Source organism: Vicugna pacos, chromosome 12, assembly GCF_048564905.1.
Source record: "Vicugna pacos chromosome 12, VicPac4, whole genome shotgun sequence".
Lineage (NCBI taxonomy): Eukaryota > Metazoa > Chordata > Mammalia > Artiodactyla > Camelidae > Vicugna > Vicugna pacos.
This window is the reverse complement of record NC_132998.1, coordinates 30,815,890-30,843,862: the sequence shown is the minus strand read 5'-3', so window position 1 is coordinate 30,843,862 and position 27,973 is coordinate 30,815,890. Positions and strand designations below refer to the sequence as shown.

The 27,973-nt window shown below is 38.8% G+C and overlaps 1 protein-coding gene and 1 long non-coding RNA gene across 3 annotated transcripts in view; one reads left to right on the top strand and one right to left on the bottom strand.

Annotated features, from left to right (window-relative positions):
• LOC140700454 (uncharacterized) overlaps nt 1-7,329 on the bottom strand; it is a 38,288-nt gene extending 30,959 nt beyond the window's left edge. Inside the window, exons 1-3 of one of the 2 annotated variants that reach the window (XR_012078846.1) lie at nt 7,278-7,329; nt 6,350-6,489; nt 5,860-5,962 (exon numbers count right to left, since the gene is read on the bottom strand). This is a non-coding gene — a long non-coding RNA (uncharacterized lncRNA). Of the gene's footprint in view, nt 1-5,859; nt 5,963-6,349; nt 6,490-7,277 lie in introns of those variants that run through there. The other variant, XR_012078847.1, reaches the window with a different exon arrangement.
• A 41-nt stretch (nt 7,330-7,370) lies between these two features.
• UTP20 (UTP20 small subunit processome component) overlaps nt 7,371-27,973 on the top strand; it is an 85,506-nt gene continuing 64,903 nt past the window's right edge. The window contains exons 1-14 of the mRNA XM_031683204.2: nt 7,371-7,593; nt 8,527-8,607; nt 11,775-11,841; nt 11,955-12,087; nt 12,758-12,946; nt 15,795-15,876; nt 16,537-16,674; nt 17,154-17,309; nt 17,847-17,993; nt 18,078-18,212; nt 19,397-19,474; nt 21,300-21,478; nt 26,057-26,209; nt 26,358-26,446. Coding sequence (XP_031539064.2) covers nt 7,549-7,593; nt 8,527-8,607; nt 11,775-11,841; nt 11,955-12,087; nt 12,758-12,946; nt 15,795-15,876; nt 16,537-16,674; nt 17,154-17,309; nt 17,847-17,993; nt 18,078-18,212; nt 19,397-19,474; nt 21,300-21,478; nt 26,057-26,209; nt 26,358-26,446 — 1,672 coding nt within the window. The 5' untranslated portion in view covers nt 7,371-7,548. The remainder of the gene's footprint in view (nt 7,594-8,526; nt 8,608-11,774; nt 11,842-11,954; nt 12,088-12,757; nt 12,947-15,794; nt 15,877-16,536; nt 16,675-17,153; nt 17,310-17,846; nt 17,994-18,077; nt 18,213-19,396; nt 19,475-21,299; nt 21,479-26,056; nt 26,210-26,357; nt 26,447-27,973) is intronic.

Sequence of the window (27,973 nt, the reverse complement as noted above, 5' to 3'; positions counted from 1 at the left end):
AGTTTCTGCTGTATTATCTATCCATTGGCTATAGTTACTTCATAGCACTTACTGCCATCTGATAGTCTACTATAGATTTACATATTTATTTTTTGCTTTCCCACACTAGAATATGAGCCCCATGAAGGCAGAGAATTCATTTGGTTACTGCTGTATCTTAAGCCCCTAGATCAGTGCCTGACACATAGTAGGCACTCAATAAAAATTCACTGAGTATGTAAATAACTTTTTTTTTTCCTAGCTGGTGTACTGAGTCACTCACTTCTCTTTCTGATTCACTCTGAATCCCCCAGAGCCAAATTTTCTTGGTGTCTAGTTTTAATGAGATTTGAGTCCTACTTCCTCTTGGAGCCCCCAGGATTCCAGAGCAGGGTGTTGTCTTTCTAGATCTCATTTCTGGCAGCCATGATGTTCTCCAAAGAACTTTGGGTTCACATGGAGAAGGAGTTAGGAGGAGACACAATGTTCAAAAATTAATAGGCTTTCTTTTTGGAGAAGTTTTAAGTTTATAGGAAAATTGAACAGAAAGTATAGAGAATCCCTGTATACCCACTTTCCCTTCTCATACAATTTCCCCATTATTAATATCTTCCATTACTGTAACGTATTTGTTACAATGGATGGACCAGTATTGATACAATATTATTATTATTTTTTTTTCACAAAAAGCTATTAATTTATTGGCAGAGATTCTGAGGGGTGCGCGAATGGATTGATCACAACAGAGATACAATATTATTAACTATAAGTTAAAGTAGGATTTACTCCTTGTATTGTATTGTTCTATAAGTATTGAGAAATGCATAAAGTCACATGTCTACTATTAGAGTATCCTACAGAATAGTTTCACTGCCCTAAAAGTCCCCTGAGCATCAGCCATTTGTCCCCTCCCCCCAGCCCTTGGCAACTACTGATTTTTTTATCATCTCTATAGTTTTGCCTTTTCCAGAATATTATAGATTTGGAGTCATACAGCATGTAGGTTTTTCAGATGAACTTCTTTCACTTAGCAATATGCATTTAAGCTTCTTGCATGTTTTTTTTAAGCCTGATAGCTCATTTCATTTTATCAATGAACAACATACTATTGCATGAATATACCATATCTATTTATCCATTTACCTATTGAAGGACATCTTGATTGCTTCCAAGTTTTGGCAATTATGAATAAAGCTCTTTTAAACATTCATGTGCAGGTTTTTGTGTGGATGTAAGTTTTCCATTCATTTAGATAAATACCTAGGAGAGTGACTGCTGGATCATATGATAAACCTATGTTTAGCTTTAGAAGAAATAGGTAACTGTCTTCCAAAGCAGCTGTCCTATTTTGAATTCTCACCAGCAGAGAATGAGAGTTCCTATTGCTCCATATCCTCTCCGGCATTTGTTGCTGTCAGTATTTTAGAAGTTAGTCATTCCAACAGGTATGTAGTGGTATCTTAATGTTATTTTAATTTGTAATTCTCTAATGACATATGATGTTGTGCATCTTTCATATGCTTATTTGCCATCTACATATCTTCTTTGGTGAAGTGTCTGTTGAGATCTTTTGCCCATTTTTAACTGAGTTTTTTTTTATTGTTCAATTTTAAGAGTTCTTTGCAGATTTTGGATACATGTCTTTTCTCAGATATGTGTTCTGCAAATATTTTTCCCAGTCTGTGGCTTGTCTTTCCATTCTCTTAAGATGCATTTTTAAGTGTATCTTTAAAGGTATTCTATCACCCCAGATCAAAAAGTGGTATATAAGAAACAGAAGCATCCCCTTCTATGCCTCCCCTACTAATGTTGAAAACATACAACTGTATATATGCAAGAAGTTTGGGGAACAACTCTAATAATTACTTGACTTCACATAATGCAACATTCAAAACATGTATGTGTACATTACTTCTTTCAGTGCAGGGTTAATTTTACAAAGTCACACAGCTGAGTGAACCTTCCAGAATTAGAACCCTGGTTTTATGACTCCTGGTCTGATATTCTTTCCAATCCATCACACTGACTCCTATTATCAAGATTTTGCCTATGATTTTTTTTTTTGACTCCTACTCACCATATAAATATTTGTGTTCCGAGGAAGGCTTAAGTTTCCAGTCTTGTTTATCAGCAATACAAAAATTTTAAATTAGCTGTGTAAGAATTGTTTAGGTTGCAAGTGACAGAACCCAAATGAAGCTGGCTTAAGTGTATAAAAGGGGAATGAATGAACTAAGGAAATGAAAAAGTCCAAGGACTGGGTAGATCCCATGGCTCAATAAGCTCATCTCAATCTCAGTCTCTCTCCCTCTCTCCCCACCGCCCCCCTCCCTCAGATCTATTTTCCTTTGCATAGAGCTTATTCAAAGGCAGACCTCTCCACGAAGTGATGCAATGGCCACCAACAGCTTCAGGCTCCTATCATCTTACAAAGTCCAAGAAAAAGAAGTACCTCTTTCCCTACAGCTCTAACACAACTGTCACATAGGGCTTTTGCCCCATCTTGGGACACACGCCCACCTAAGAACCAGTTAGTTGACTAAAGAAATACAGCCTAAGACACAAGCCCTCCTAGGTGTCTAACTTGAACCTCAGATACTGAGAATGAGGGAAGACTAATTCGTCAAAGAAAAATTAGGATGCTGTTTCCAGGGGAAGAGAGAACACACACTGTTAAGAAATCCACAAATGTCTACCGCAGCATCCAAGTATTCATTTCTCTAAATCTGTTCCTCCTAACTCATACTCTAAAGACGTAAGACTGTTAAAAAAAAAAAAACACTGTACTCGAAACTAGAAAACCCAAATTCAAATTCGTCCACCACTTAGCAATTCTCTGAGCTTCAGATCATGCATCTTTAAAGTGAGGATAATACACCCTCCCTTGCAGATGTGGATAGGTGAATAAAATAATGATATAGCAAATACTTACATAAAGACTAAACAGTAATAATAGTAAGCACTTTCTAGAGCACGTGGGATGTGCCAAGCAATGTTCTAAGTGCTTTAACCCACATTAAGGTAGTGATTCCCAAACTTGAACCTGCAGCAGAATCACCTGGAAGGCTTGTGAAAGCACAGGTTACTGGGCTCCATCCCCAGAGTTTCTGATTTGACAGGTTTGGGGTGAAGCCTGGGAATCCATCAGTTCCCACAGGGTGCTGATGCTGCTGACTGGGGACCACATGTCGAGAACCAAAGTATTAGGTCGCTGACTTCTCAGAAGAACCCATGAGGGGCACTAGGATTACCTCAATTTGGGGGTGAGTAAAATGGTTCATCCAGCAGTGGCAAAGCAAGGGGGTGAGCCTGGGAGGCCTGGCAGCAGAGCCCAAGCTCTCCTTTCCCTCAAAGAAGCAACTCAGATGTGACAAGACAAAAACCAACTAGGATGCAAAGACATAGCCAAGGGGAGGGTGGGAAAATGAAAAAGGGGAGATAAATCCAAACTGGGAGGCCCCTTTATCCTTCCTAAAGAAGATGTCAACAGTCTAGTTAAGGACAGAGATTAAGAGTAGAAATCATGAAAATGGGTATGTAAAAATGCATAAGGGTTTAAATTGTCCCCCAAAAGCAAGTGAATTTGGGTTATCCTCCAACATCTCTTAAAAGAAAGTAAGAAATTTAAAGTTCATGACAGAAATGCCAATGGTGAGTGAAAGGGGGGAAGGAAAACAAGCTGAACACTGAAGGCAATGGTGTGTGTACATGTGTGTGTACACATGTGTGTTTCAAGGGGTAGGGAAGGGTGTTCCAAATACTTCATATTTCTTTTTTGGGGGGGAGGGTTAGGTTGGTTGGTTTGTTCATTTCAACAGAGGCACTGGGCCAAATATTTTAACATGGACTGAAAAACTGCACCGACTGCTCTGTAAAAAGTTGAGTCACTCACTGTATTAAGTAATTTTAAAAAGGCAGCAGCAACAATGATCTTTTGTCTGCAAGAGGCATGTTTAAAACCAGAGACAACAGCAGCCTTTCACTTGAGCAGGTGCTGCAAACCGAAATGCCTATGGGGGCCAGATGAGTACCTCATGCCTAGATCAGGGTGTGGGTCAGTGGTAGGACTACAGGGAGTGATCGCTGCTTTTCCCAGTGTGGGCCCAGTGTTGCAGTTTTTTAAAAACTTTCCCAGAGAAGCTGGAAATCTGGATTTTCATCTGAAATCTCCAGATTTTTATATATTAAAATATTTCAAGAATATTGTTTGGCAAACAAAGGCATTTGTGTGCTATACTGGGCTTGTGAGGCCCACTGATTCACAATTTCTGGTCTAATGTCTTTGAGGCCTGAGGTTTAAATAGGGAAAGGGGAATAGAAGCCCAGTGGTTCCAGTTCTGAAAATTCATCACATGGTGAAAAAGGAACAATCGTAATAGTAATTACTGTTTATATAGGCATGGATAGGCTACAAGAGACTTTGATCTACTTTATGTCAAGGGATCTCCGTACCCAACAGTAAGTGAAAAGGCAGGCTTGGTTATTTAAACCTATTTAAAGGTGAGGAAACTGAGGCTCAGAGATTAAGTCACTAGTCCCATTATCAGCTAGTGCACGGAAAATCCTGGAATTGGGATCCCAGTGTTCTGAATTCAAACATCATGCTCTTGCTGCCTCCCGATGTACACACAACAGTGAACAGTACATGGTTCTCACAAGAAGGGAATGATCTTTGGGTCAGCTTCCCTTACTATCATAATTAAGAGCTACTAAAATAGCCTCCTTGGCCACTGTCTCTTCTTTTCCCAACTATCGGTTTGAGATCTCACTTCCTTGGTCCCTTGTTCCATGTCAGGATCATTTTCGGTTTGATATATTGTATACTTCGAGCCCCACCAGGCAGATTCATTCCCTTCCCGACCATTAAGTACAATAACTTGTTAATCTTTCAACATCCTTGGATTACTGTTGTCTTCACCTTATAGTGGGGACTAGCCTCTGAGTTTCACCCTGTCTCTTATGTTTCCCTTTTCATCCGCCTAAGGATACTAAGGATGATACCAATGCCCAGTGGTAACTTGACAGAGTATGCCTTAGTTAATAACTAGAAATAACGAAATTTGTACTCAACCATTTTGAGCTTTTAAATGTACTGCCCCCTTCCTTTTATGTTGTTCCCTCTACCTAGATAACTTCATTCGTGTCTGTGCTCCTCCCTTGCCTGGTTTTCTTCTATCCATCTTTCAGATCTCAGCTTCAGTGTCACCTCTACCCAGAAGCCTTCTTGGATTCCACTTCTGTGTCTAAGCTAGGTAAACTCCTCATGTGCTCTAATAGTTCCCTGGGCTTGAAATCACAGTGTTCTAGGCATTAAGAAGACAAAGATTAGAAAGCCAAACTTCCAGGAGTTCCCAATCAAGCTTAAGAAGGAAGAAATGAAAGAAGTATGTGTCTAAGTGGACTGGCTGGAATGGATGGGGCAGGCAGATCACTGTGGTAAAAGGCAAGAGGAGAGCATGGGGTATTTAAGGTCTCAGCACAGAGGGCAAAAGCTGGGGGCAAGGAGATTCATAAATAAACAGTGGTGCTTCTCATGGCTGCTTTGGTGGTATTCCACAGAAGCTCAGACACAGCTTTGGGAGAGACTTTCAAAATCAGATGGCATATCCCCCACCACGACAGGAGTTGTGTTACTCTTGAGCTTGTCAGGGTTAAACAAAGTACTGTGCTTTGTTAATTCAACAAACACTGATAAACAACTCAAGTTAAGGCATGCACTGATGATACAAAGCTGAGAAAGTACATGGTTTCTGCCCTTAAGGAAACTGTCAGGCAGCCAGACAGCAGAGGATAAATGGTACAGTAAACATTTATTCCATGCTTTGTGGGCCATTACAATTCCTTGAAACATTGGTATTATTAACACCGCCTTTTAATAGATCAGAAAGGTTAGGTAACTTGTCAAAGGTTGTGCAGTTATGGTACCTGGCACCATTTGAAGCACCTTTCATCCATTAGCTTCTTTACTCTGCACAGCAATCCCCTATGAGGTAAGGACTTTCGTTAACTCTATTTTACATATAAAGAAATAATACTCGGAGATGATAAGTAACTTCCCCAAGGTCACACCAGTAATAAATGGTAGAGCTAGGATTTAAACCAAGGCAATTTGGTTCCAGCATCCATGCTTTTAACCATCATGTTCTAATGATAAATTGTTCGGCCACAGTTGTCAATATATAAGGATCATACAATAAGTAACAGTGTAATACATAACACGTCAGTTCTTTGATTTTCATTCTTCTCTCTGCTCCTATTGTCCCACTAACTCCCTTACCGAAAATGCATAACAGAGAAGGAACAGGACACAATTATCTGGAGGTAATTTTAGCAATAGGCTAGGAGCACTGTTTAGTGTAGGGGCTCTTACCCTCAGGTAACTGCAGACTTCTAACTCTTTGAAATCATCTACATATTTTAGTGAGCTTATTTGCATTTTTCTGAAGAGAAGGTCTACAGCTTTCTTAGACTTCCTTAAAGGATCTGTGACCCAACAAGGAGAAGCACCACCTAAAGAAATAAAACAAACAAACAAAAAACCAATTAGCCTACTGGAAGCCAGCCAAACATAAGGCAGCTCTGTATTTTATTTTTAAAATATAAAATCCATAAATGCCATGGAACCATTAAAAATATTTACAACTACCCCGTGATGACCTAGAAAATGTTGATGCTGTAAGACGAATAACAGGAAAGCGTTATAGCTACTTTTCTTCTTCACCGATCCTCTCCTCAATCCACACATATTTCGCTTCCTTTCCTCCACACTATACCTGTGAAGGTCACCAGTGACCATCACCTCGTCAGATTCAGCAGTTACCTCTCTCTCCTCAGTTTTCAGTATATACACAGATATAACTGTTTGTGCAATTATGTTTAACAACAACACAAAAGAATGGTAGGAAAACACCAAAATGTTAACTGGTTGTGCATGAAATCATAGTTTTCTTCAAAACTCCTTTCCAATTTTAAACGGAAAAACAGTGGTTAAGATTATCAGACTCTGGAGCTGAATGACTTCTGCCAGACTGCCACTTACCAGCTGCACATCCTTGCTTTCCTCCTATGCCCAAGGGACTTAAAAATACGTACCTCATTTATATTCATGCAACGTTCACAACGCGCTTTACTGTGAAATTATGAATCTAAAGAGCTTTGAGTGGTACACGGTGCAAAATGAGGGGTAGTGACTGTTAGCTGTTAATGATGACAGACATGTTTTCTTTTATGATAAAAATACACATTTTTCTTATAAACCTTTACTGAAGAGAGTTAAAAAGATCTCCACACCCACATACCCAGTCTGACGCTCCGCAACTCCCGCCGGCGCCTGGGGGCGGGCACGCCTGCCGCCTGCTCCGTCGCTTCTTCCGCCCACGTGACGCGCGCAGGCTCCTCCCCGTCTCCAACATGGCGGCGCCCAGGGGGCTCTAGCCGCACGTGAGGACGGGTTTGAGTACGTGAGAATCGGAGAGTGCTGGTGTGTGAGCCACTTTCCTTTCCCTACGGTCGGTTGCATCTCCTTCGACCCTTCCCGAGGTCCTCGCGGGCCGCTGTCCCTCTGCAGCCATGAAGACAAAGCCCGTTTCCCACAAGACCGAGAACACGCATCGGGTGAGCAAGGGAACTTGGCCCAGGAACCGTGGGTCCCTGCTGCCTCAGCCGTGGAATAGACTCTGAGCGGGACTTCTGGGGCTGCAGTGCTTGGGCCGAGCGTGAGTTACTTGCCTGGAGGCTCTGACAAAAGAGCCTCTCTCTCTCCAGGTGTAGTAAAGTTGGCATGAGGAAAGAAGCCTGAACTGCCGACTTTGCCCATGGTTTGTGGGGTCTGGCCTGCCTGAGACTTCCTTTCAGTCCAGAGTTAAATTCATTATAACAGACTAATCGCTTAGGAATTCTTTCCTGGTCTTATATCCTTGAAAACCGAATTGGGAGGCTGGTTAGTGGGAGGAGATGAGTGATTTCCTGGTTACTGACTACGACACCACATTCTCTGTTTGCCCCTTGAAGAGTTGTTACTGTACAACCGTAGGTCTCTATATGTTTAAAAACGCTGTTATTGCGACTACTTAGCCCTATCCCTGTGCTTGTAGCAAGATATGAAACCTAGCAGTAGACCTAGCGAGCTTTCACCTAGGTCCATCCGCCACAGTCTAGCATGCAAATTTGATTTGAAATGATATAACTGGAAGAACTTTTGCAGATATATCCGTAGAAATATTTCATCATCTTCGTATAGTAGTAGTGTTGAAGACTATGTCTTTCAGTCTGCTTTTAAAGTTCTGTTTTGTAATTTGTCAGTGACATCTACTTCTAGTTTCAAAACTCAGTTATACATTTTATGACTGATTGAAAATACAAGTTTGAAATTGCAAGCGAAGCATACCATTATTTCTACTGATAGAACATGCGGAGGCGTAATGAAGCTTTAAACTGCTTTCACAAGGAGATTGTCCAGATGTGATTATTATACAGCTCTCAAACAGATATTCAAGATGTGATAAGTATTAAATGATGATGTATTTTAAATATATTCCTCTCCTGCAGTTTCTTACATTTGCTGAACGGCTGGGAAATGTGAATATCGATATTATTCACCGGATTGATAGAACTGCAAGCTATGACGAGGTAAGAGAATGTTAAATTAGCCGATCTTCAAGTATTCATAGTTGGTTCTTTAGTCTGTCTTAGAAGTGGATTGTTAAAAAAAAAAAAGGTGAATTGTTTTTCAAACCATTCTTATATGAACATGAAATGCACTAGACCTGTGCTGTCTAATGTAGTAGCCACACAGGACAAACTAGATTTAAATTAAAGTAAATTAATAATTCTAATGCTCAGTAACCGTACATGGCTAGTTGCTACCATATTGGCCAAATGTAGATACGGACCATGTCCATCACTGCAGAAAGTTCTGTTGGGTGATGTGGTGTTAGAAAATTGACTTGATTCTCGGGTGGCCTCTGATTCCAGCCCCTCCCTTTCCCATGTGTATTCCAAGCACAACTGCAGATCCATATTCCTGAAACTACAGTTTTAAAGAGATTTTGAGCAAGTCACTTTCCTACGGCTTAGTTTCCTCCTTTAAAAAAGAAAAGGGCTAGATCACATAATTTTTTCCAGTTCTAACCACGCTGTAACTCAGTCACACCTCTGCTCAGAAATCTTGCTTTTTGCTACATCAAGTCATATTTTTCTGCCAGCTTTTAAAGGTCCTGTATAACATCCCTTTAACTTAGGGGTTCAACTTGTTTTTACTGTTTTTCACTTGACTCTAGTCAGACTCTGCTCACTGTCTCTGAATGTCTGTCTCCTATGTGTGACTTCAGTGCATTAAATGATATTATCTAGGTAAGCTTTGGGAACTCACAGTGAAGAGAGCCTAATTCTTTGGGGGTATAAGGTGGGATGTCAGAAAAGGTATAGACAAGGTGATACCTGAACTGAGTCTTATCTGTATCGGTTTTAGCATGAGAAAGGACAGGAAAGGCTGTTTCATGCTGAGGGAGAAGCCAGTATAAAGGAATGGAGACCAAAGAGTGCATGTCACATTCAAGAAACTGCAGAGCACTTCACTGTGCTTATAACTGCATGTAGGATGTTCGTTATTTATGGTGACTGGGGATGGGGGAAGCGGGTAGCTGGTGAGAGAGAAAGTTGAATAGATAATCAAGGATCATAAAGGGCTTCATATGTCAAGCTAAGAATGGACTGTATCCTGAAACTAGGGGAAGTCATTCTAGGATTGCAAGGTAGGGGAGTGAGTGACATGATCAGGTGTAAGTTTTAGATCTCTCTGGCTTTAGTGTGGAGGAAAGAGCAGAATTAGAGTCAGGGCATCCAGTTTTGAGGATTCGGTAGTCATCCAAGTAAGAAGTGATTATGGTAGTGGCAGTTAAGATGGACAGAAGGAAAGGATTCCAGAGATATTGAGGTAGAATGGAGAGGACTTATGACCTATTGGATATGCAGGGAGAAGGGAATGGGATTAAGGTTTTTGGTTCCGGCAACTGGGTGGTTGAGGATGTCACTCATCAAGACAGACTTATAAAGAAGAGTACAGGTTAGTTTTGTCTGGGGCTTGTTGAGTTTGATATACCTGTGGCTGTCCAAGTGATGGTGCCCAAAAGATCTTTGGATGTATGGATCTGGAGAAGTACAGGTGATATGGAGGTAGAATTACAGATTTAGCATTCAGCGTATGGTTTATAGTTTAAACCACAGGAGAGATTGAAAGTACTAAGGGTTGGAGTGTTGTTAGCAGAGAAGGGATCCTAGGATAGGGTCAGAATGGCCTCAGTCCCATGTCTGTCTGTTGACTGGGGTTGTTGGTCTTGGTTTTCCTTGTGGCCTCCAATTCCCTAATAAGCTAGACAAGGCTTCTTTTCATGATGGCAGAATCTTTGTAAGACAGTGAAAGCAGATGCTACAGATGCTTCAAGCCTAGCTTTGGACATTTCAGGATTGCTTACATTGCATGTTATTGTCCAGAGCATGTTACTAGGCCAGGCCAGATTCAAGAAGTGAGGACATAGACTCCAGCTCTTTGTGGTAGGGGCTGCAAGTCACATTGCAAAGGGACAGGAACAAAGTCTGTCACAAATGGCTGACATGTGCCAGTCACTATGCTAGGCTAGGAATGCTTTCTACATTAGGTTTTAAACTGTCAGGTATACTTCCCTACTGCCTTAGGAGTCACTGATCAAAATTTAATGGGATTCACTTTCTCTCCATTCTATCTAACTATTGATTTTATTTCATTTTTATTTTTTTAAAGACTTCCAAAGCACAGTTTTAGGGGTTTATCTTTTTTGAGACTCTAAGATTTGGCATGCTGTTTGTATGTTTACATACCTACACATGTATATATATACATGCATGGTAATAACTTACTAGGGTTATCTTTCAAAGTACAGAATAATATATACTGTGTTAAGAAGCTAAACAACATAATAAACTTAGAAAAATCTATTATCTTACCCCATATTGCCAAGGAAACGAATATTGACAATTTGGTGTACATGAGATCTTCTATACTTTTCTCTCATATAAATATGTGCAAACATTTATAAAGGTCTCTTTTTTTATTTAAAGAAAAACTAGTTCCTACCATACTCTTAACTCTGTAACTTGCTTTTCTCTCTCTGAAGGTGTATTATCAGCATCCTTCTGATTCAATATAGATATTTCTTTTTAATAGTCACATAATACACCTTATTATGTATAGACCATGAGATATATACCAACCATTTTCTATTTTTGGATATTTAGGCTGTTTTATGTTTTCCTCCCACTACAATAAAGCTGAATAAACATCTTTATACTTGTATATTTGCAAACTTTATTAGAAATAATCTCCAAAAAGGGAATTGCTGGGCCAAAGGACATAACCTGTTTTTAATTTTAATAGAAATGCCAGGTTACTTCTCTACAAGGTTGTAGCAATTCGTATTTCCAAAAGCAGAATGAAAGAACTATAGTAGTCAGCACATTTTTCTTGGCCTAAAATTGTGAAAAAGAGAAAAACAATTGTTTTGGTGTGACTGTTACATAGGTTTTATACAGTAATTTGCTGTAACCAAGTCAACAAAATATTGTTTTTATATATCTGCCCGTGTCGTACACCTGATTGCTTTTTGAAGGGTGTTAATGCCCTTTAAAAAAAAAAAAGCTAAGTTTTTTTTAAACTGTTGGCTATCAGTTTTATCTTAAGATATTAGTATATCATTCTTATTTACTTTCATTATAGTTTTTCTTTGAGTTGTTTGATTAATGGATTGCTTTAATCTTGACAGGAAGTTGAAACCTACTTTTTTGAGGGTCTGCTAAAGTGGAGAGAATTGAACCTTACAGAACATTTCGGTATTTTCTATTTTTTTCTCTTTTATTCATTCATCATTTGCACTATATGTGATCAAAATAGCTAAGTAGTGGTGTGATGGGAAAGCAGAACATACTCTCTTTTTCCCACCCAGGGAAATTTTATAAAGAAGTTATTGACAAATGCCAGTCATTCAATCAGCTGGTCTATCATCAAAATGAGATCGTTCAGAGTTTGAAGATTCACCTGCAAATCAAGAACAGTTATGCCTATCAACCCCTTTTGGAGTAAGTAGTCTGTTGAGAGAAGGTAGACAACATGTATCTGAATTTTAAGAAAGATTGTGTTTTGTAGCTACATAGGCTTTAGATCTGATGTTTGCAATTAGGAAACAAGAATTTACCTGTTTTTGTTAGATCAAAATATTAGTACATTAGCATAAAGCAGAATCTTAAGGGTATACTTTTTTGCTTTTTGTTTTATACTTTTCTTTGACACTATGGGAATATTGACCATAACTTGTGATGGAATGTACCTTCTTACTTTAGCCGGATTTCTTTGCTGAACTCTTTTTTGTTTGTTTGTTTTGTTTTGTTTTTTGTGGGTTTTTTTAACCTTTTTAAAAATGAAGTGCAGTTAATTTTCAATGTTGTATGAGTTTCAGGTGTACAGCAAAGTGATTCAGTTGTATATATATGTATACATATTCATTCTTTTTCTTATCTATAGGTTATTATAAGATATTGAATATAGTTCCCTGTGCTATACAGTAGGTCCTTGTTGTTACTGAACTCTTAAAATGTGAAAAAATTTTATACATCTCCTGAGACTTAGTTTAGGTTTAATTAATCCTGTCATCATAGGTGGTCTATTATCATTTGGGAAATGGATTTGCAGTATTTGGTTTTTGATCCATGTGTCTCATAATTAGTTACCTCTACTTATTTTTTCATCCAGTTTGGTTGTACAGTTGGCACGGGATCTGCAGATGGACTTCTATCCCCATTTTCAGGATTTTTTTCTGACTATCACCTCAATCCTGGAGACTCAGGACACAGAGTTATTAGAATGGGCTTTTACCTCGCTGTCATATCTTTACAAGTACCTGTGGAGACTGATGGTGAAGGACATGTCCAGTATATACAGGTGACCCCTTTCTCTCGTATGGGTTTTTCTTTTTCTTTTCTTTTCTTTCTTTCTTTTTTTTTGTTTGCTTTTTTGCTTTAAAATTTTATTTTGTATATGATTCAGTGCTGTTTAGTTAATTCATGAAGTTATGCAACCATCACCACAGTTCAGTTTAAGAACATTTCCATCATCTCCAAAAGATTTCTCATGCTTGTTTACAGTTGCTCCCCGTCTGTATCAGTTTTGAAAGCGAAAGCAGTAGACACATGTGGAATATTCAAGATCGCCTCTTTGAAAACAACTGTTTGCTTGAGGCCCTGTGACCCTCTTCTACAGTGATTTTTTTATTAGCATTTAAGTTTTTTAAGTTTTTATTTTTTGGTTAAAGGCAGTTTTTATTAATACAGCCAGGAGAGAATTTTGGACTCCCACCTGTATTTAGTTAAACCATGTGTAACACCTGTCATGTGTGCCTGCTGACGTGGCCATCCAACTTTAATATGTTCTCTAATTGCCTTTTCCCTGGCTTCTGTCTGACACCGAACTACCTTTCCAGCTTTCTCTAATTATTTCCTTATATAAAGTTGGTTCTCCAGCTAAAGTGGTCTGTAGTCTGTTCCATCAGTCGTCACTGTCCTGACCTTATCTTACCTCCAGCCATTGAAATCATACCCCGCACCTTCAGAGTCTGACTTGTATTCCGTAACCTCCACAGATATGCCCAGTTACCGTGGCCAGAAGTGAGAGCTTTGTTCTCTGAACACCTCTGGCATTCTGTACCACTTATGTTACACAAATTCTATTTTAATCGTTTGTTCTTAATGAAATGGTGTCCTCTATAAACGTATAAATTCGTCAAGAGCGCCATCTTAATTATGTGCATTTTTCCAGCCCCTAAAATCCTTATTAAGCCAAAAGAGCTACTCAGTGTTTGTGAGTAAATGTGAACAGGGAAAGAGAATGAATTCTAGCTTTTTATTTGAAGTAAGGCAAAAATTGTTTATAATCTGTTTCAGTCTGGGACTTGGTGGACTTTTCCACTTGGGAAGTACTGCTACGTACTTCAGTTGCCACAGGAATACATAAGACTAAACTTTTACCCTGTCCCGGTATAGGTATGAATATGGGATAGGACTGTGGATTTTGTTTTGTACCACTTCCCTTCACCCTACCCTCTTTTGAACAAGGAATGAGAAAAGTATTTTTCCACCCTTTACCAGTTCTCTGTGAAGATTTCGGTAAAATATATTTGAAACCAAGATTACTTCATTAAAAAGCAGCAAGATCTTGGGATATACAGCTTATTTGGTTTCATGATTTCTGCTGTTAATTTTATATCTCCTGAGACAGGCTCTCCGGTTCTCAATTTATTTGCTTTCAGTATGACATCTTCAGCAGCCTGGGTATTTTCACTTGCCTGTTATTGAGATCAAAGTCAACACATTCCCATTCAGGCCTACTCTTCTCATCCATTTGTGTGTTCAGTAAATATGTACTCAATGCCAGGCCTTGTTTGGTTGCCCAGTTTCTAACAGTGATGCCATCATTCTCCCCATCACTGAGACTTGCCCCTCAGAGGCATGTTTGACCCAGTTGTCTTCAAGGACTCCAAATCCTCTTGATTCTGTAATCCACATACTTAATTCCGTGACTGTTTATTGAACACTGTATGTCAGGCTCTTGAGAGGCAATTGCAGGTTAAACAGATAAAAATCCCTTTCTTGTGACGTTTACGTTTTAGCAGGAGGAGCATATTCTGGACACGTGGTTGACATGAGTGGGGAACGATGAGGAGGCCTGGTGGTGGAGCAGCGTGTATAAAGGGAGATAATTAGGTGACGTCAGAGATGTAGTAGGGGGCCTGATCATAAAGGGCTTGTGGACACTGTAAGGTCTTTGGTCCCATTGCAAAGATGCTTGAAATGTCTCTTGGGTCTGTCCTTTGCAATTTCCCTCTACCACAGGCCTCTTTCAAGCCCTTGTTTGCCCAAGCTTGTATGACTTGAGCAGCTTCTTAATAGGACTGCCAGCCTCTTCTTCTTCCTTTGTTTCACCCCATATACTGCTGCCCAGTTTCTCTGTCTGAAAATATTCATTTCTTATTCAGCCATGATTTATTAGTACCTGCTATGAATAAGGAACGATTAGGTGCTGGGGATACAGCACAAATAGGAGAGGCCTGTTCCCTGCTCTTCTGTCATTTGGGAGACCAATTTAAACAGTATGATTATACGAGTAATTATTCAGTTATAGCCACATGGCTGTATGACACTGGGCAGGTTGCTTAGCCTTTCTGTCCCAATTTCATTATCTACAGAATAGGGATAATAATGGCACCTACCCCCGCAGAGTGGTGGTGCTGATCAGATGAGGTAACATAGTAAGTCCTTACTTAAATGTAAGCTAGAATCCAAACTCCTTTGCTTTGTGTTCAGAGTCACCTATTTACTTTGGTAGCTTTATCAGGAGCTGCCCTCCCCACCCACATCATCCTTCTTCCTTTAGACAGACCAGCCTCTCTGTTATTTCTTGACTGTGATCACTTCTGCTCACCCCATCTTTGCTCTCCTTATGATCTCTGGTAACTGCACTCCAGTCCCCACCTGGATTCTTCCTGTCATTCAGGGATCACTTTAAGTTTCAACTTTTCATGGAGTCTTTCCTATAGGACCAGCACCACCAATCCTAGGATTCTTAATGTCTGTGCCCTTCAGTCTTCTGTTTGACATGTGGATGTCCTGGTAATCGAATACTTATTTCATACCTGCTACATCTTCCTTGCACACTGTTGGGGATATAGTTGGCATGTAGTACATCTTTATTAAAATGACAATTAGTTAAACGTGTCTTATGTTCTCTTTTATAGCATGTATAGTACGCTCCTGGCTCATAAAAAACTACATATAAGAAATTTTGCTGCCGAAAGCTTTACTTTTTTGATGAGAAAGGTTAGTTTGATAATTTCTGTGTTAATTGCTCATTAATCCTCAAGAATCCGATGAACAGAAGCAGATGTCTTTTATAATATGGTTTTTATGGGCTAATTTTTTATATAACAGAAACTTTTACTGTTTTGAGTATATCTCACCGTATGGTTTTTGCTCACTAATGTGAAGTAATTTGGGTCGCTTTTTTATTGTTATTTAGTGCATATATGTGTATCTTCTAATTCAAGTCAGTAAATGTATGAACAGTGAGATTAACAGGAGTTTTTATGGTAATTTCCTGGAAGGAACTGATTGCATAGTGTCATTTGTGTTTGTTTTCAGAGGGGTTTTGTAATGAAACAAAAACATTGCTATTGGATTTCTTTTATACTCATAAAATATAAGTATACGATTTACTTTAAAAGATTGACTGTTGCCTTGCATAGTTTTTCTTAGTACATACCTTCATATTATACCAGTGAATTAATCACTCTATTGTGTGGCATTACAAGTGATAATACACTCTGGCAGTGGTTCAAAATCATTGCAAATGCCTATTCCTTTTAGAATTTTGTCCTAATTACATTTAAATATGAATCTTTAGAACAGCAAATAATAATAATTCATTTGGGTAATTTTTACATTGTAAATACAATTTTCGATTTGCATTTTGTATTTTAGGTTTCTGATAAAAATGCACTATTCAATTTAATGTTTCTTGATCTTGATGAACATCCAGAAAAAGTAGAAGGAGTTGGACAGTTGCTCTTTGAAATGTGCAAAGGAGTCAGAAATATGTTTCACTCCTGTACAGAGAAGGTAAATAACTGGGAGAAGTACTTTGAGTCGATATGAAAGGGATTAAAAAGAAAATAGATAAGATTTACACAAATAATGTGGAGAGAGAATTACTTGGAATAAATAGAAAACACTAAATGGGGAGCATTAGGGCTTTAAAAACAATGCTTACCTAATGTAGGCCATGGGTCCTTAGGTATTTTTCACTTAGAAAAATCACTGCTCACTTCTTCATCTTGGATGCTTGAAGGTAATATAAGTTGATGAATGAGAGAGGGTGATGGGGGTTGGGCAGCTGTGTGATAAAATTCCCTATTCTAGTGTGGAAATTCTTTTGGGACACATAGTTAACCATCAGAGCTGCCATATCATTGATTATCCCAGGTCAGATTTTAAGGTAGCTTAATCAGAGTGGGGAATAATCAGAGTGGAAAATAACAATATAATACTTAAAAATGAGAGTATACATGTTCATTTTCATGAATCTTGGATTCCCACAGGCAGTGAAGCTAATTTTGCAAAAGTTAGGACCAGTTACTGAAACAGAAACTCAACTTCCATGGATTTTAGTTGGAGGAACACTTAAAAATATGGTCAAATCCACTGCAATCTACATCTGCAAGGAACATTTTGGTATATTTTTTGAATGTTTGCAAGTAAGTTCTAATTTTTAAGAATTTGTAATAAGGAGTCCATGAGTTGATTGTTGTTGCTCTTAGTTTAGCAGGTCACTCCTGGGGATTGTTTTATAGTTGTTGTCATTATACTTTGACACACTTACTAGGATTTTCCTTCCCCTTACCCACTGTACTATTTTTATTTCATTTGCTGTCTTGAGATGCAGTAGAACATAGTGGTTAAAAGCACAGGCTTTGGAGCCAGACGGCCTCTGTTTGAATCTTGGCTTTGTTTCTTACTACTAGTGTGACTTGGGAAAGTTAAGTCTCTAGTCCTCTGTCTTTTCATCTGGCAAATAGGAGCAATAGCATCCCCTACCTGTGAGGAAATACTTGTAAAGAACTTAGAACAGTGCAGTCAGAAATGTTAGCTGTTAACACTAGTGACTCCTGGTAAATGTGTCTTTTTCTTTCAAAACAAAAGAATGTGAAAATCTGAACTGCTTCACAATATTTTCGTGACAGATGAGTTTGATATTTGGTAGTTATTTTCTGTGTTAAATTCTTCGTTTGCAGGACTCGCTTCTGGATCTACATAAAAAAGTAACCAAAACTAACTGTGGTGAAAGTTCTGAACAGATTAAAAGGTTGTTAGAAACATATCTGATACTTGTAAAACATGGAAATGGATCAAAGATAACCAAACCTATTGATGTTTGTAAGGTGAGGTCCCAATTTAATTTGCTTAGAGCCTGTGCATTAGAAGCTGATTACTAAGTGTGTATTGTTTTTTCTTTTATTTTACAGGTATTGTCTCAAACATTACAAATAGCGCATCTCTCCACATCTTGCCGGGAGACCCTCTTGGATGTAATTTCTGCTTTGATCCTAGGTGAAAACGTTTCCTTACCAGAGACCGTCATCAAAGAAACCATAGAAAAAGTAATTTACTTCAGCAGATATTAATAGAGTAATTAACATGCTTAGCATTGAATAAGCCTTCTGGGGAATACAAATGAAGCTTGGCAAAGGCTCTGCCTTCCAGGAATTTATAATCTTGTTAAGGAGATGTGAGCTGCATGCTGTAATGGAAATAAAACAAAACATGATAAAAGCAAAATCTGTTCACCAAATATTCACCCAACATGTACAACTTACCAGGTGCTGGGCATGGACTAGATATGGCAGGGTGGACGCTGTGGTGCCTGTAATTTTTTTATTGTTACGGAAGTGGGGCCCTGGCAGTGTGTAGTTAAAATCTGTTGAACTAATTAATCTCTCGACGTCACATTGAAACACAATTAATCCTGTCTGGAGCTGAGGAACAGAGAATGCTTTCTAAAGGACTTACATTTGGGATAGTCCTTGAAGGTTCAGTGGCAGTCTGCCTGTCAGAGAAGGAGTTAAAAACTCTAGGAGAAGGAACAGAAAAGTTGTGTTCAAAGATCTGTGCCATCTGGGCACATGGACACATGAAGTGTGAGGTCTGTCAGCAAGGCTCTGCCTGGCGATGAAAGATTAGGTTGGATTTTGTCCGGCAAGTAGTGGAGGGCCCTGGAAAAATGTTAAGCAGAGAAATGATTTAATGAGATTTGCGTTTTAGTGAATTTAGAAGATGAATGGGAGGGAAGTGGGATTGAAAATAGGTCAGTTCGGTTCTTCTAGCTTCGTGTAGTGCAGCCTCAGTATAGAGAAAGGTATAACATCGAGCTGTTTGGCCTTTTGTGATTCTCTGTAGCTGGGAAAGAATTGAGCAGTGCTTAGGCAGAGCCCCACATAGTCACTAGAAACACAGTGCCCTTAGCATCTGTAAATCTCTTTGGCGAAGGCCGAGCACTTGGACAGCATCCTGCTTGAAGCATGCCCACCATTCCTTTACTCTAGCTTCTTTCCAGAGGAGCTGGTCCCGGTGCCTGCGTCTCACCTGGGTGTGTCCCTCTGCACAGTGGCAAATTCAGCAACCCAGCTCTTTCTGCCTCCCATGACTGCATTAACTTGTACCAGGCATCCCACTGCTTCTGGCTTGCAAGTTGGAGTACCTCAAAGGTTTTGGATGTTTTTATTTTCAAGAATGGGAAAGTATCTTCTTTGTATTTAGACTAATATTCTTTACCTCTGGTCCACAGATTTTTGCAAGCAGATTTGAAAGACATTTAATTTTGGATTTTTCGGAAGTCATGTTTGCTATGAAGCAGTTTGAGCAGGTGAGTGAGGTATTAAGTCTTGGATATGTTTTGTTTTATTTTGAATCTGTCACGATAAAATAATTTAAAATCCTGTCATTTGTGTTTGTTTTTTGAGAGGAGGAGGAGAATAAGTATTTGATGGCTTGGTCCATATTTTTGTTTTAAGCAGTTAAATTCCAGTTTTTGGTCACAAGTGAAACTTTATTCCATAGCTAAAGCATTTTAAATCATATTAGGTAACCAATTTGTTTATTTTAATAATCTTCTAGGAAGTTATTGTGATCAATTTGAAAAAAACAGTTTAAGGAACTTCTGTGTGAATTTGAAGCTTAGAAAATAGTTTCTGAAACACTTTGCATTGGAGGAAGGCTATGAATTCATTTCCTTGCTGCAAAAGAGATACCCAGTAGAATGAAACAGAAATCTTTCTCATCAAATCCTGAGTTTATTTTCCCCTGACTGCCATCATAGATTTGCCACTCTTTATAACTGGGATCCTGTAATATACTTCATGGAAATCTATCTCTTCTCTCATTTTTCCCTTTAGTGTTTAATAATACATGTTTTCATTCATCTCCATAAAACTTCTTTGTATGTGCCCTAGCCTTGTTCTTTCCTGCCCAGCGAGAACCTTTTATCTCTCCCCAGTTTTCTTAGGAAATGCATCCTTTCCTTCTCTGTTCCTTTTGGCCTTTTTCTGAAAAACTTATTTTTATCAAAGTACTCTACATATGTAGTTTAAAAAAGTCAAACAGGGCTAAAAGGCAGTCACTTGAGCCTCACTCCCATCTTCCTCACCAGAAGCAAGCATGTCTAAGGATTTTTGGCTATTTTTTCTGGTATTTATATTTTTAAATCATCTGAATATACTGCTTTCCCCTGGCACATTAGTTTGGTCCTCATGCGTAGACTTCCTCCTACAGCAGATGGATTCTCATCTCATTTTCTCAATCAAATCACATCACAAATTTGAGTGTTTTATAATTACACTTCCTTTTTTGTATACCCTTTAATATTTCCTGAAGTTACTAATTTTTTCATTCTTTAAAAAGTGAAAGTTGTTTTCTTTGAAGAGTTGGACAGTGAATCTGTCTTCCAATAGCATCGCAGAAAGCATTTCACGCATTTTCAGATTACTTAGCAGCTGTTTTTTTTCTTCTTTTTTTCCTTTTTTTTCTTTCTTTTTTTTTCTCTCTCTCTCTCTCTCTCTCTCTTTTTTTTTTTTTTCTTTTTTGGATGCATTGCTTCTGGAGCAATTCAAGTCTGAACAGGTTGCTTTCTGAGCCCCCTGCATGGATGTCATACTAAGACTTGCCTTTCTCCTGTTATCTTGGGTCCTGTCTGTTTCTCTTATTGTAGTTTACTTTCTTGTTTTGATGGAACATATTCTTTAGGGGTTCCTGAGAAAGGATGAATAGAAGTAGAATTTTGAGATTCAGTACATCTGTAAGTGTCTTTATTCTCTCCTCACACTGTCTCACTAGTACCCTGGGAAGCATTCTATATGTGTATATATTGGTGGGGAGGGTGTTAATTAGGTTTATTTATTTAGAGGAGGTGCTGGGGATTGAACCCAGGACCTGGTGCATGCTCAGCATATTCTCTAGTGCTTGAGCTATACCCTGTTCCCCCACCAGTCTAGGTTCTGTCGTTTCCCTCAGTGCTTCAGGCACTGCTCTCTTGTCTCCTGGCTTCCATTGTTCTGTGGGGAGGGCTGATGCTGTTACTGTTCCTGGTCCTTTGTGATCTCTTCTTCTCTTTGTGGAAGAGTTAGAATCTTCTCTTTATTAGGTGTTCTGAAAGTTTTATCTGTTACAAAAGTGGTTTTCTTTCTTATTTTTAGCTTTTTCTACCCAGCTTTCTCCTGTATATCAAGGATTGCTTCCTGATAGATGACACTGCGGTCGAAGATGGAGCTCTGGCCATTTTGGCCAAGCTCATTCTGAACAAAGCAGCACCTCCCACTGCTGGCTCCATGGCGATTGAGAAGTATCCTCTGCTTTTCTCACGACACACGGTGGGGTACGTTCTCAGTCTGTGTGCCCTGTGTTCTCGGTAGGATTTCCCATTTAGAAATAATGTATTCAGAATACTGTAAAAACTGAAGATCTAGAAATATTAACTGGAAAGATGTCCGTGATACATCGTTATGTGAAAAAAGCAAATCTGAAGAAGAGTACGTGTAATGTGATCCCATTTTGCAAAGTTAAAACCAAAAGTATGTACAAAAACACAGGAACACGTGTGGAAGGACATAAAAACAAGTTAACGTGGTTAACATCAGGAGGGTGGGAAGTGAAAGAAAGAGGTCACTATTAATTTTCTTAACTTTTTATTTTAAAACAATTGTACATTCACCAAGAAATAGTCCAGAGAGTTTCCATACACCCCTCTTAGTTTCCCTTACTGGCAACATCTTATGTAAGTTTACTGCAATATCCCAGCTGGAAAAGTGGCATTGGTACAATCCACCAGCCTTGTTCAGATTTGCGGGTTTTATATCACTCGTCTCTGTGTGTGTATGTATATGGATATGTAGTTCTATGCAGTTTTATTTACCTCATGTCTATTTATAATCACCACCTGAGTCAGGATACCGTGGTTCCATTACTGTAAGGATCTCTCATGCTACCTTTTAATAGCCACATTCCCCAAGCCCGTCCCACTCCATCCCTTACTCTTGGCAACCACTAATCTTATTCTCTATTTTTATTATTTTATCATTTCAAAAATACTATCTAAATGAAATTATATGGTATACCTTTTGAAATTGGCTTTTTCACTCAACATAATTCCCTTGAGACCCATCTAAGTTGTGTGTATCAGTAATCCATTCCTTTTTATGCTAAATGCCTTTCTGTGTGCTGTTACTGAGTAGTATTCCATGGTAAGGGATGTAGCTGTTTGTTTAATCATTCACTTGTTGAAAGACATTTGGGTCATTCCTAGTTTTGGGCTATTATGAATAAAGCTATTACAGACATTCATGTACATAGCTTTCCATTTCTCTGAGATAAATGCCCAAAAGGGAACTTGTTGGGTTATATGGTAAGTGTGTGTTCAGTTTTATAAGAAACCACCAAATGGTTTTCCCAGAGAGGTTGTGCCATTTTACGGTCCCACCAGCAGTATGAGTGATCCAGTTTCTCTGCATCCTCACCATCATTTGATATTATCATTGTTTTTTGTTTTTGCCAGTTTGATAAGATGCAGTGATATCTCATTGTGGTTTTAATTTGCATTTCCCTAATGGCTAATGATGCTGAACATCTTTTCATGTCCTTATTTGCCATCTGCATATCTTTAGTGAAATATCTGTTCATTTCCTTGACCCATTTTCTAACTCGATTGTTTCTTTACTGTTAAGTTTCAAATGTGCTTTATATATTCTAATACAAGTCCTTTTGTCTGATATATGGTTTACAGATGTTTTCCTCCCTATCTATAGCTTGTCTTTCTTCACTTAACAAGATTTGTCACAGATCAAAGTTTTAAATTTTGTTGAGGTCCAGTTTATCACCTTTTCCTTTTATGGATAATACTTTTGATGTGAAGTCTAAGAACTTTTTGCCTAGCTATAGGTTTCAAATATTTTCTCCAAATTTATGTTTCGTAATTTTATGTTTAACATTTATGTGATCCATTTTGAGTTAATTTTTATGTAAAGTGTGACGTGTAAGCCTGCCTATGAATGTCTGCTGCTCTGGCAACATTTTTTTAAAAGGCTGTTCTTCCTCACCGGACTGCTTTTGCAGCTTTGTCAGAAATCAGTTGGGCATAGCTGTGTGGGTCTACTTCTAGACTCTTCTGTTCCATTGATTGTGTGTCCACCCTTCTATAACACCACACTATCTTATTACTAGAGCATAAAATAAGTCTTGAAATCTTGAAAAAAATCCTTCCACTGTATTCTTTTTCCAAATTGTTTTATCTATTCCTGGCTCTTTGACTTTCTCCATAAGTTTTAGAAGAAACTTGTCTATGTCTACCAAAAACACCTTGCTGGGATTTTGTTTGGAATTGTGTTAAATCTGTGGGTCGATTTGGAGGGAATTGACATCTGCCTAAGGATACACAAAACTGCCAACTTTGTTTATGTCAGGAGGAAGGTGAGGGGAAGGAAGAAGTGACTATTAGCTTTTAGAGTATATACCTTTGCATTGTTTGAGTTGTTAGAAGGGCCATGGATTACTTTCTTAATCTCATTAAAAACCATACATACTTTTTAAAAGTTGAAAACACAGTTTATATAAATATTTGAGACGATTTTGCTTACCATTTTTCAAATAGTTGAATGAGCGTGCTTCTAGAAATTACAAATCAGGAGACTAGTTTCCTTATCATTCATACATGTTTACAGATAGGTATACGTACATAGGAATAAATCGTTTTCTGATTTCCATCGGATGAGTCAGACCTGCTGCTGCATACCTTGAGTTTGTGCTGAGTACTCAGCTTGAGGCATCACAGCATCCCCCGGGTAGGTGTCTTTGTCTCCATAGTCACATAGCAGAGTTGGTTTTTGAGTGCTATCACCATGAGGTCCTGGAGGAACTCATCTTCACAGGCCACCCTTCTGCTGACCTCGAAAGGAGCTTCTCTGTCAGGACACACTAAAAGAGTCTTGTTGGTTTTTCACTCTGCTAAGCTCTGATTTCTGAGGCGTGGGTAATGAGTAACACCTGTAGAATTATTCCCATGGAACTTCTCTTTTGACTTTGTAGCGCCAAGCCGATCTCCAACAGGCAGATTCCTTGCAAGTGGCCAGAACTCTGGGTTCTGGGCAATGGGAGTTAGGTAAAGCCCAGGACCTGCCTGAGGCTGCTGGTCACTTCTCACACAGCCATCTCAACCACCTCAAATCCTCCTCGGAATGTGACATGATAAGAATAAATAAGTAAATATAGACACATTAAGTTAAGGCAAGTGCCACAGGTTCTGTGTTTCTTTCCCTGAGAAAAGACATCTTTCTGTCACCCCCACAGAGATAGGGTAGTACGTGAGTGGTCACCTTTGTCTGAATATTCTTGGTCACACTCCATCCACTCATCTCACAGATTTGTTGTGAGGATATAAAGGAATAATAGATGTGAAGAGACTCTTCAGAAGATAAATTTATTCTGTCATTTAACAGATACTTGTTTTGTCAGGCCTGTTCTAGGTGCTGGGATATAACAATGGAAAAGAAAAAAGTTCCTTCTTTTGGGGCGATGACATGGGAAGGCATGTGAGGCAGATGAATAAATAAACAAGATAATTTTAGGTAGTGATAAAAAGAGAAACAAAACGGGGTGTTGAGGGAATGGACGGAGAGGCAGCACTACTCCCCTCCAGACGGGGAACCTTTGTTCAGTTATTATGATCGAAGGATCCAACCTTGCAAGGAAAGGCTGGGGGAAGGCTTTGCAGGCAGAGGGGAGCGTTATTGCAAAGACTCGAGGATAGTTTGCAGAATAGAAGGAAAGCCTGTTCGGGCAAAGAGCACTGGGCAGGGAGGAGAGTGGAGTGAGAGGAAGTGGGAGAAGCAGGTGAGGATGAGGGTCACCATCCAGGGTGAGGCCATCTAGAATGTGGATTTTATTGGAGGAGCTCATTGGCAGGTGTGATGAAGCAGGGAAATGACATGGCAACTAATGACTCTATACCTTTTTAAAGCATCTCAATACTTTAGTTGTAAGATTTTTGCAGATTACTGAGTCATGGTTACTCCTAGGAAGACTGTATATCAAGGCATGGTGACTTTTAGAAATCGTCAGTGAAATTAACTTAGTTACTGATTGGAATTTCTGAACATTTGTTATCCTGATAAGTGTAAAACAAAAAAGAATTCAACTTTCTGATTAATTTTAATGATAAAAAGGATACAGGAATATCCTGTAGTATTCTACTTCTATTCCATGATGAGTTTAACCAAACCTGATATGGAGGATAAATTATAAAAACAAATCATTTTACTTATTGTTTCTATGACTTTTCTTTCAGTTAGATTTCTGTCTTTTAAATAGATGAGGTATAGTTGACATTGGCAGAAATAAAAAGAGGCAAATGAGTGTGCTAAAGTGACAGACACCTAAAACTGAATGTCGTGTCAGAAAATACCATTGAGTAACCACTTATCAGATTAAAGCAGCAGAGAAAGTTACTTATAAATCATAATCATGTTAGTGGCATTTGTCAGATTCCCCATGATTTCTTTGCAACATCATTCTACATTTGTGAAGCAGTAAAATTCATGTCAAAAAAGAGAGGTGGGGGTGGAGGAAGTCAGTTCATTCCAATAAATTACCTCTCCAGTTCTTAAAAACGTGTCCATCAGCCCAAAATTCAGAAGTACCTAAAACCAGAAGAAACTTGCTTGATCTTATGAAGTAAATTGAAATAGAAAATAGAAGAAAGTAGAACTAATGGGGTTGAAAAAGCCTGTCGCTGAAAATCAGTAAACTAGTCGAGTTTAGTAATTTTCCACCATTACCACCGGTTCCCTCTTCCCTGCTAATACTCCATGCATGGAAAGGAACCAATTTTATTTCAAATTTCAGAGGGCAAGAGCAATTACATTCTCTCTTATTTTAAACATTTGTCTATCTTTTCTTCCTTTAGATCCTGTGTAAGGCAGAAGACCAGATCCAAGGGAGGCAAGGAACAGATCTCAGTATTGGATCATCTTTTATCTATAATTCAGTTACTTCCAAATAAAGATACTACTTATCTTTCACGTTCTTGGGCAGCCCTTGTTGTGTTACCTCATGTTAGGTGAGAAAATCAACTGTGTTTAATTTTGAAAGGTGTTTTAGCATGCTGATGAAAACATTTATTAGCCATTTTTTTTTTTGCTGTTTTATGAAAAGGCCATTGAATGCTAGTCTGAGCATTTCTCTTTTTCTCCCCACTTCTTGGCCAGACCCCTGGAGAAAGAGAAGGTGATACCACTAGTCACGTGCTTCATCGAGTCACTCTTCAGGACTGTTGACAGAGGGAGCTTTGGAAAAGGTCAGTTACAATCACCATTTGTTCTCTTGTCTTTCTTTTCTGGCACACCCAGAGTATCTGTAAACATGTGGGTACCAGAGAATAGTACTAACATTGTGTTCTGGCAGAACCTCCTCGTATGGTAAATAGGGAAAAAAAGAGGCTGAGGTGGAGGCGTTGCACTTGTACCTTGTAATGTGGTGACCGGGTCAGGGCGGCTTGAACATTAGCTGAGTCCGAAGGTGAAGTTGCAGAAGGTTGCCGTGGTCCAAGAAGTCAGACCTTCAGCTTTGAGCCCTAGCTTGTGTCTTGTTCCCCATCTTCCACACTGTCCTGTATACACCTCGTGCTCCAGGCATTCACTTACCCTGAGCAAGACACTTTCTTTTACAGCCCTCTGTCTGCCCTTGCATGTGTGCTCCTTCTGCCTAGAGTTCTTTCTAGGTCTTTCATTGTTTGGTGAACTTTTACTTAACTTTCAAAACTCAGCTCAAGTTCAGTACCTCTAGGGAGGTCTTTGTGACTCAGCCAAATTAGGCTGCCCTGCCCCAAACGCTATTTCCTGTTGTGTTCTTGTACATCTCCCCCCCCCCACTAGCTGAGAACAGCAGTTTACAAGTAAATATTGTGTTTTATTCTAGCTCAGTACTTTTTTCCTAACACGTGTATAGTAGTCATTCCTTCCTTTGAATATTAGTGTGCTAGGCTCTGTGTTAGATACTAAGCAGACCTGTTAGAGAATAAAGTAGACTCGCCTCATGTCATGTGCTCAGTAGCCACACGTGGCTAGTGGCTACCATTTTGGATTGTATCTACATATTGGCCCGAGTATAGAACGTTTCTACCATTGCAGAATGTTCTATTGGACAGCCCTGTTCTAAAGTCTAGAGCAGGGGTTGGCAAAATTTTTATGTAAAAGACCAGAGAGTAAATATTTTAGGTTTTATGAGCTGTATTCAGTCTTTGTGGCATCTTCTTTTTGTTTGTTAGTTATTTTAAACAACCCTTTAAAATTGTGAAAAGCATTCTTAGCTTGCCAGCCATATAAAAATAATCTACCTGCAAGATCTGACTCGTTGGGCCATAGTTTGCCAACCTCTGGTCTAAGATTAAATGATTAATTAATTAATATAAATTGAGTGGATTACGGGTAGTATCATTGGATATATAACTTCTTATAAGTTGGAGTCATAAAGTGAACAAGAGTTTTATACAAAGATGATAAGCTTTTGGAAAGTCTAGGTCTCCTTTCTTCAAAAGTTCTAATTGTGTGTGATAAGGCTAGTCGGAACCATTGAACTTACTCCTCATCTCAGTTATGGGAACATACATTTTTGTTCTTTGATTCTGAATGTATTCTTCTCTTAAGAGAGTTAAAATATAAGGTTCAGAACCTCTTTTCAGTTCCTTTCTTTTATATTCTGACACTTGATGGATAATCCTTTAGAAGGCACATATTCACTCTAATTTAAGAACTCTTGTATAAATAGCAAATGGTAGATTAATGAGCTGTCTGATAGTTATTTTGTCAAAGAAATAATGTGGATT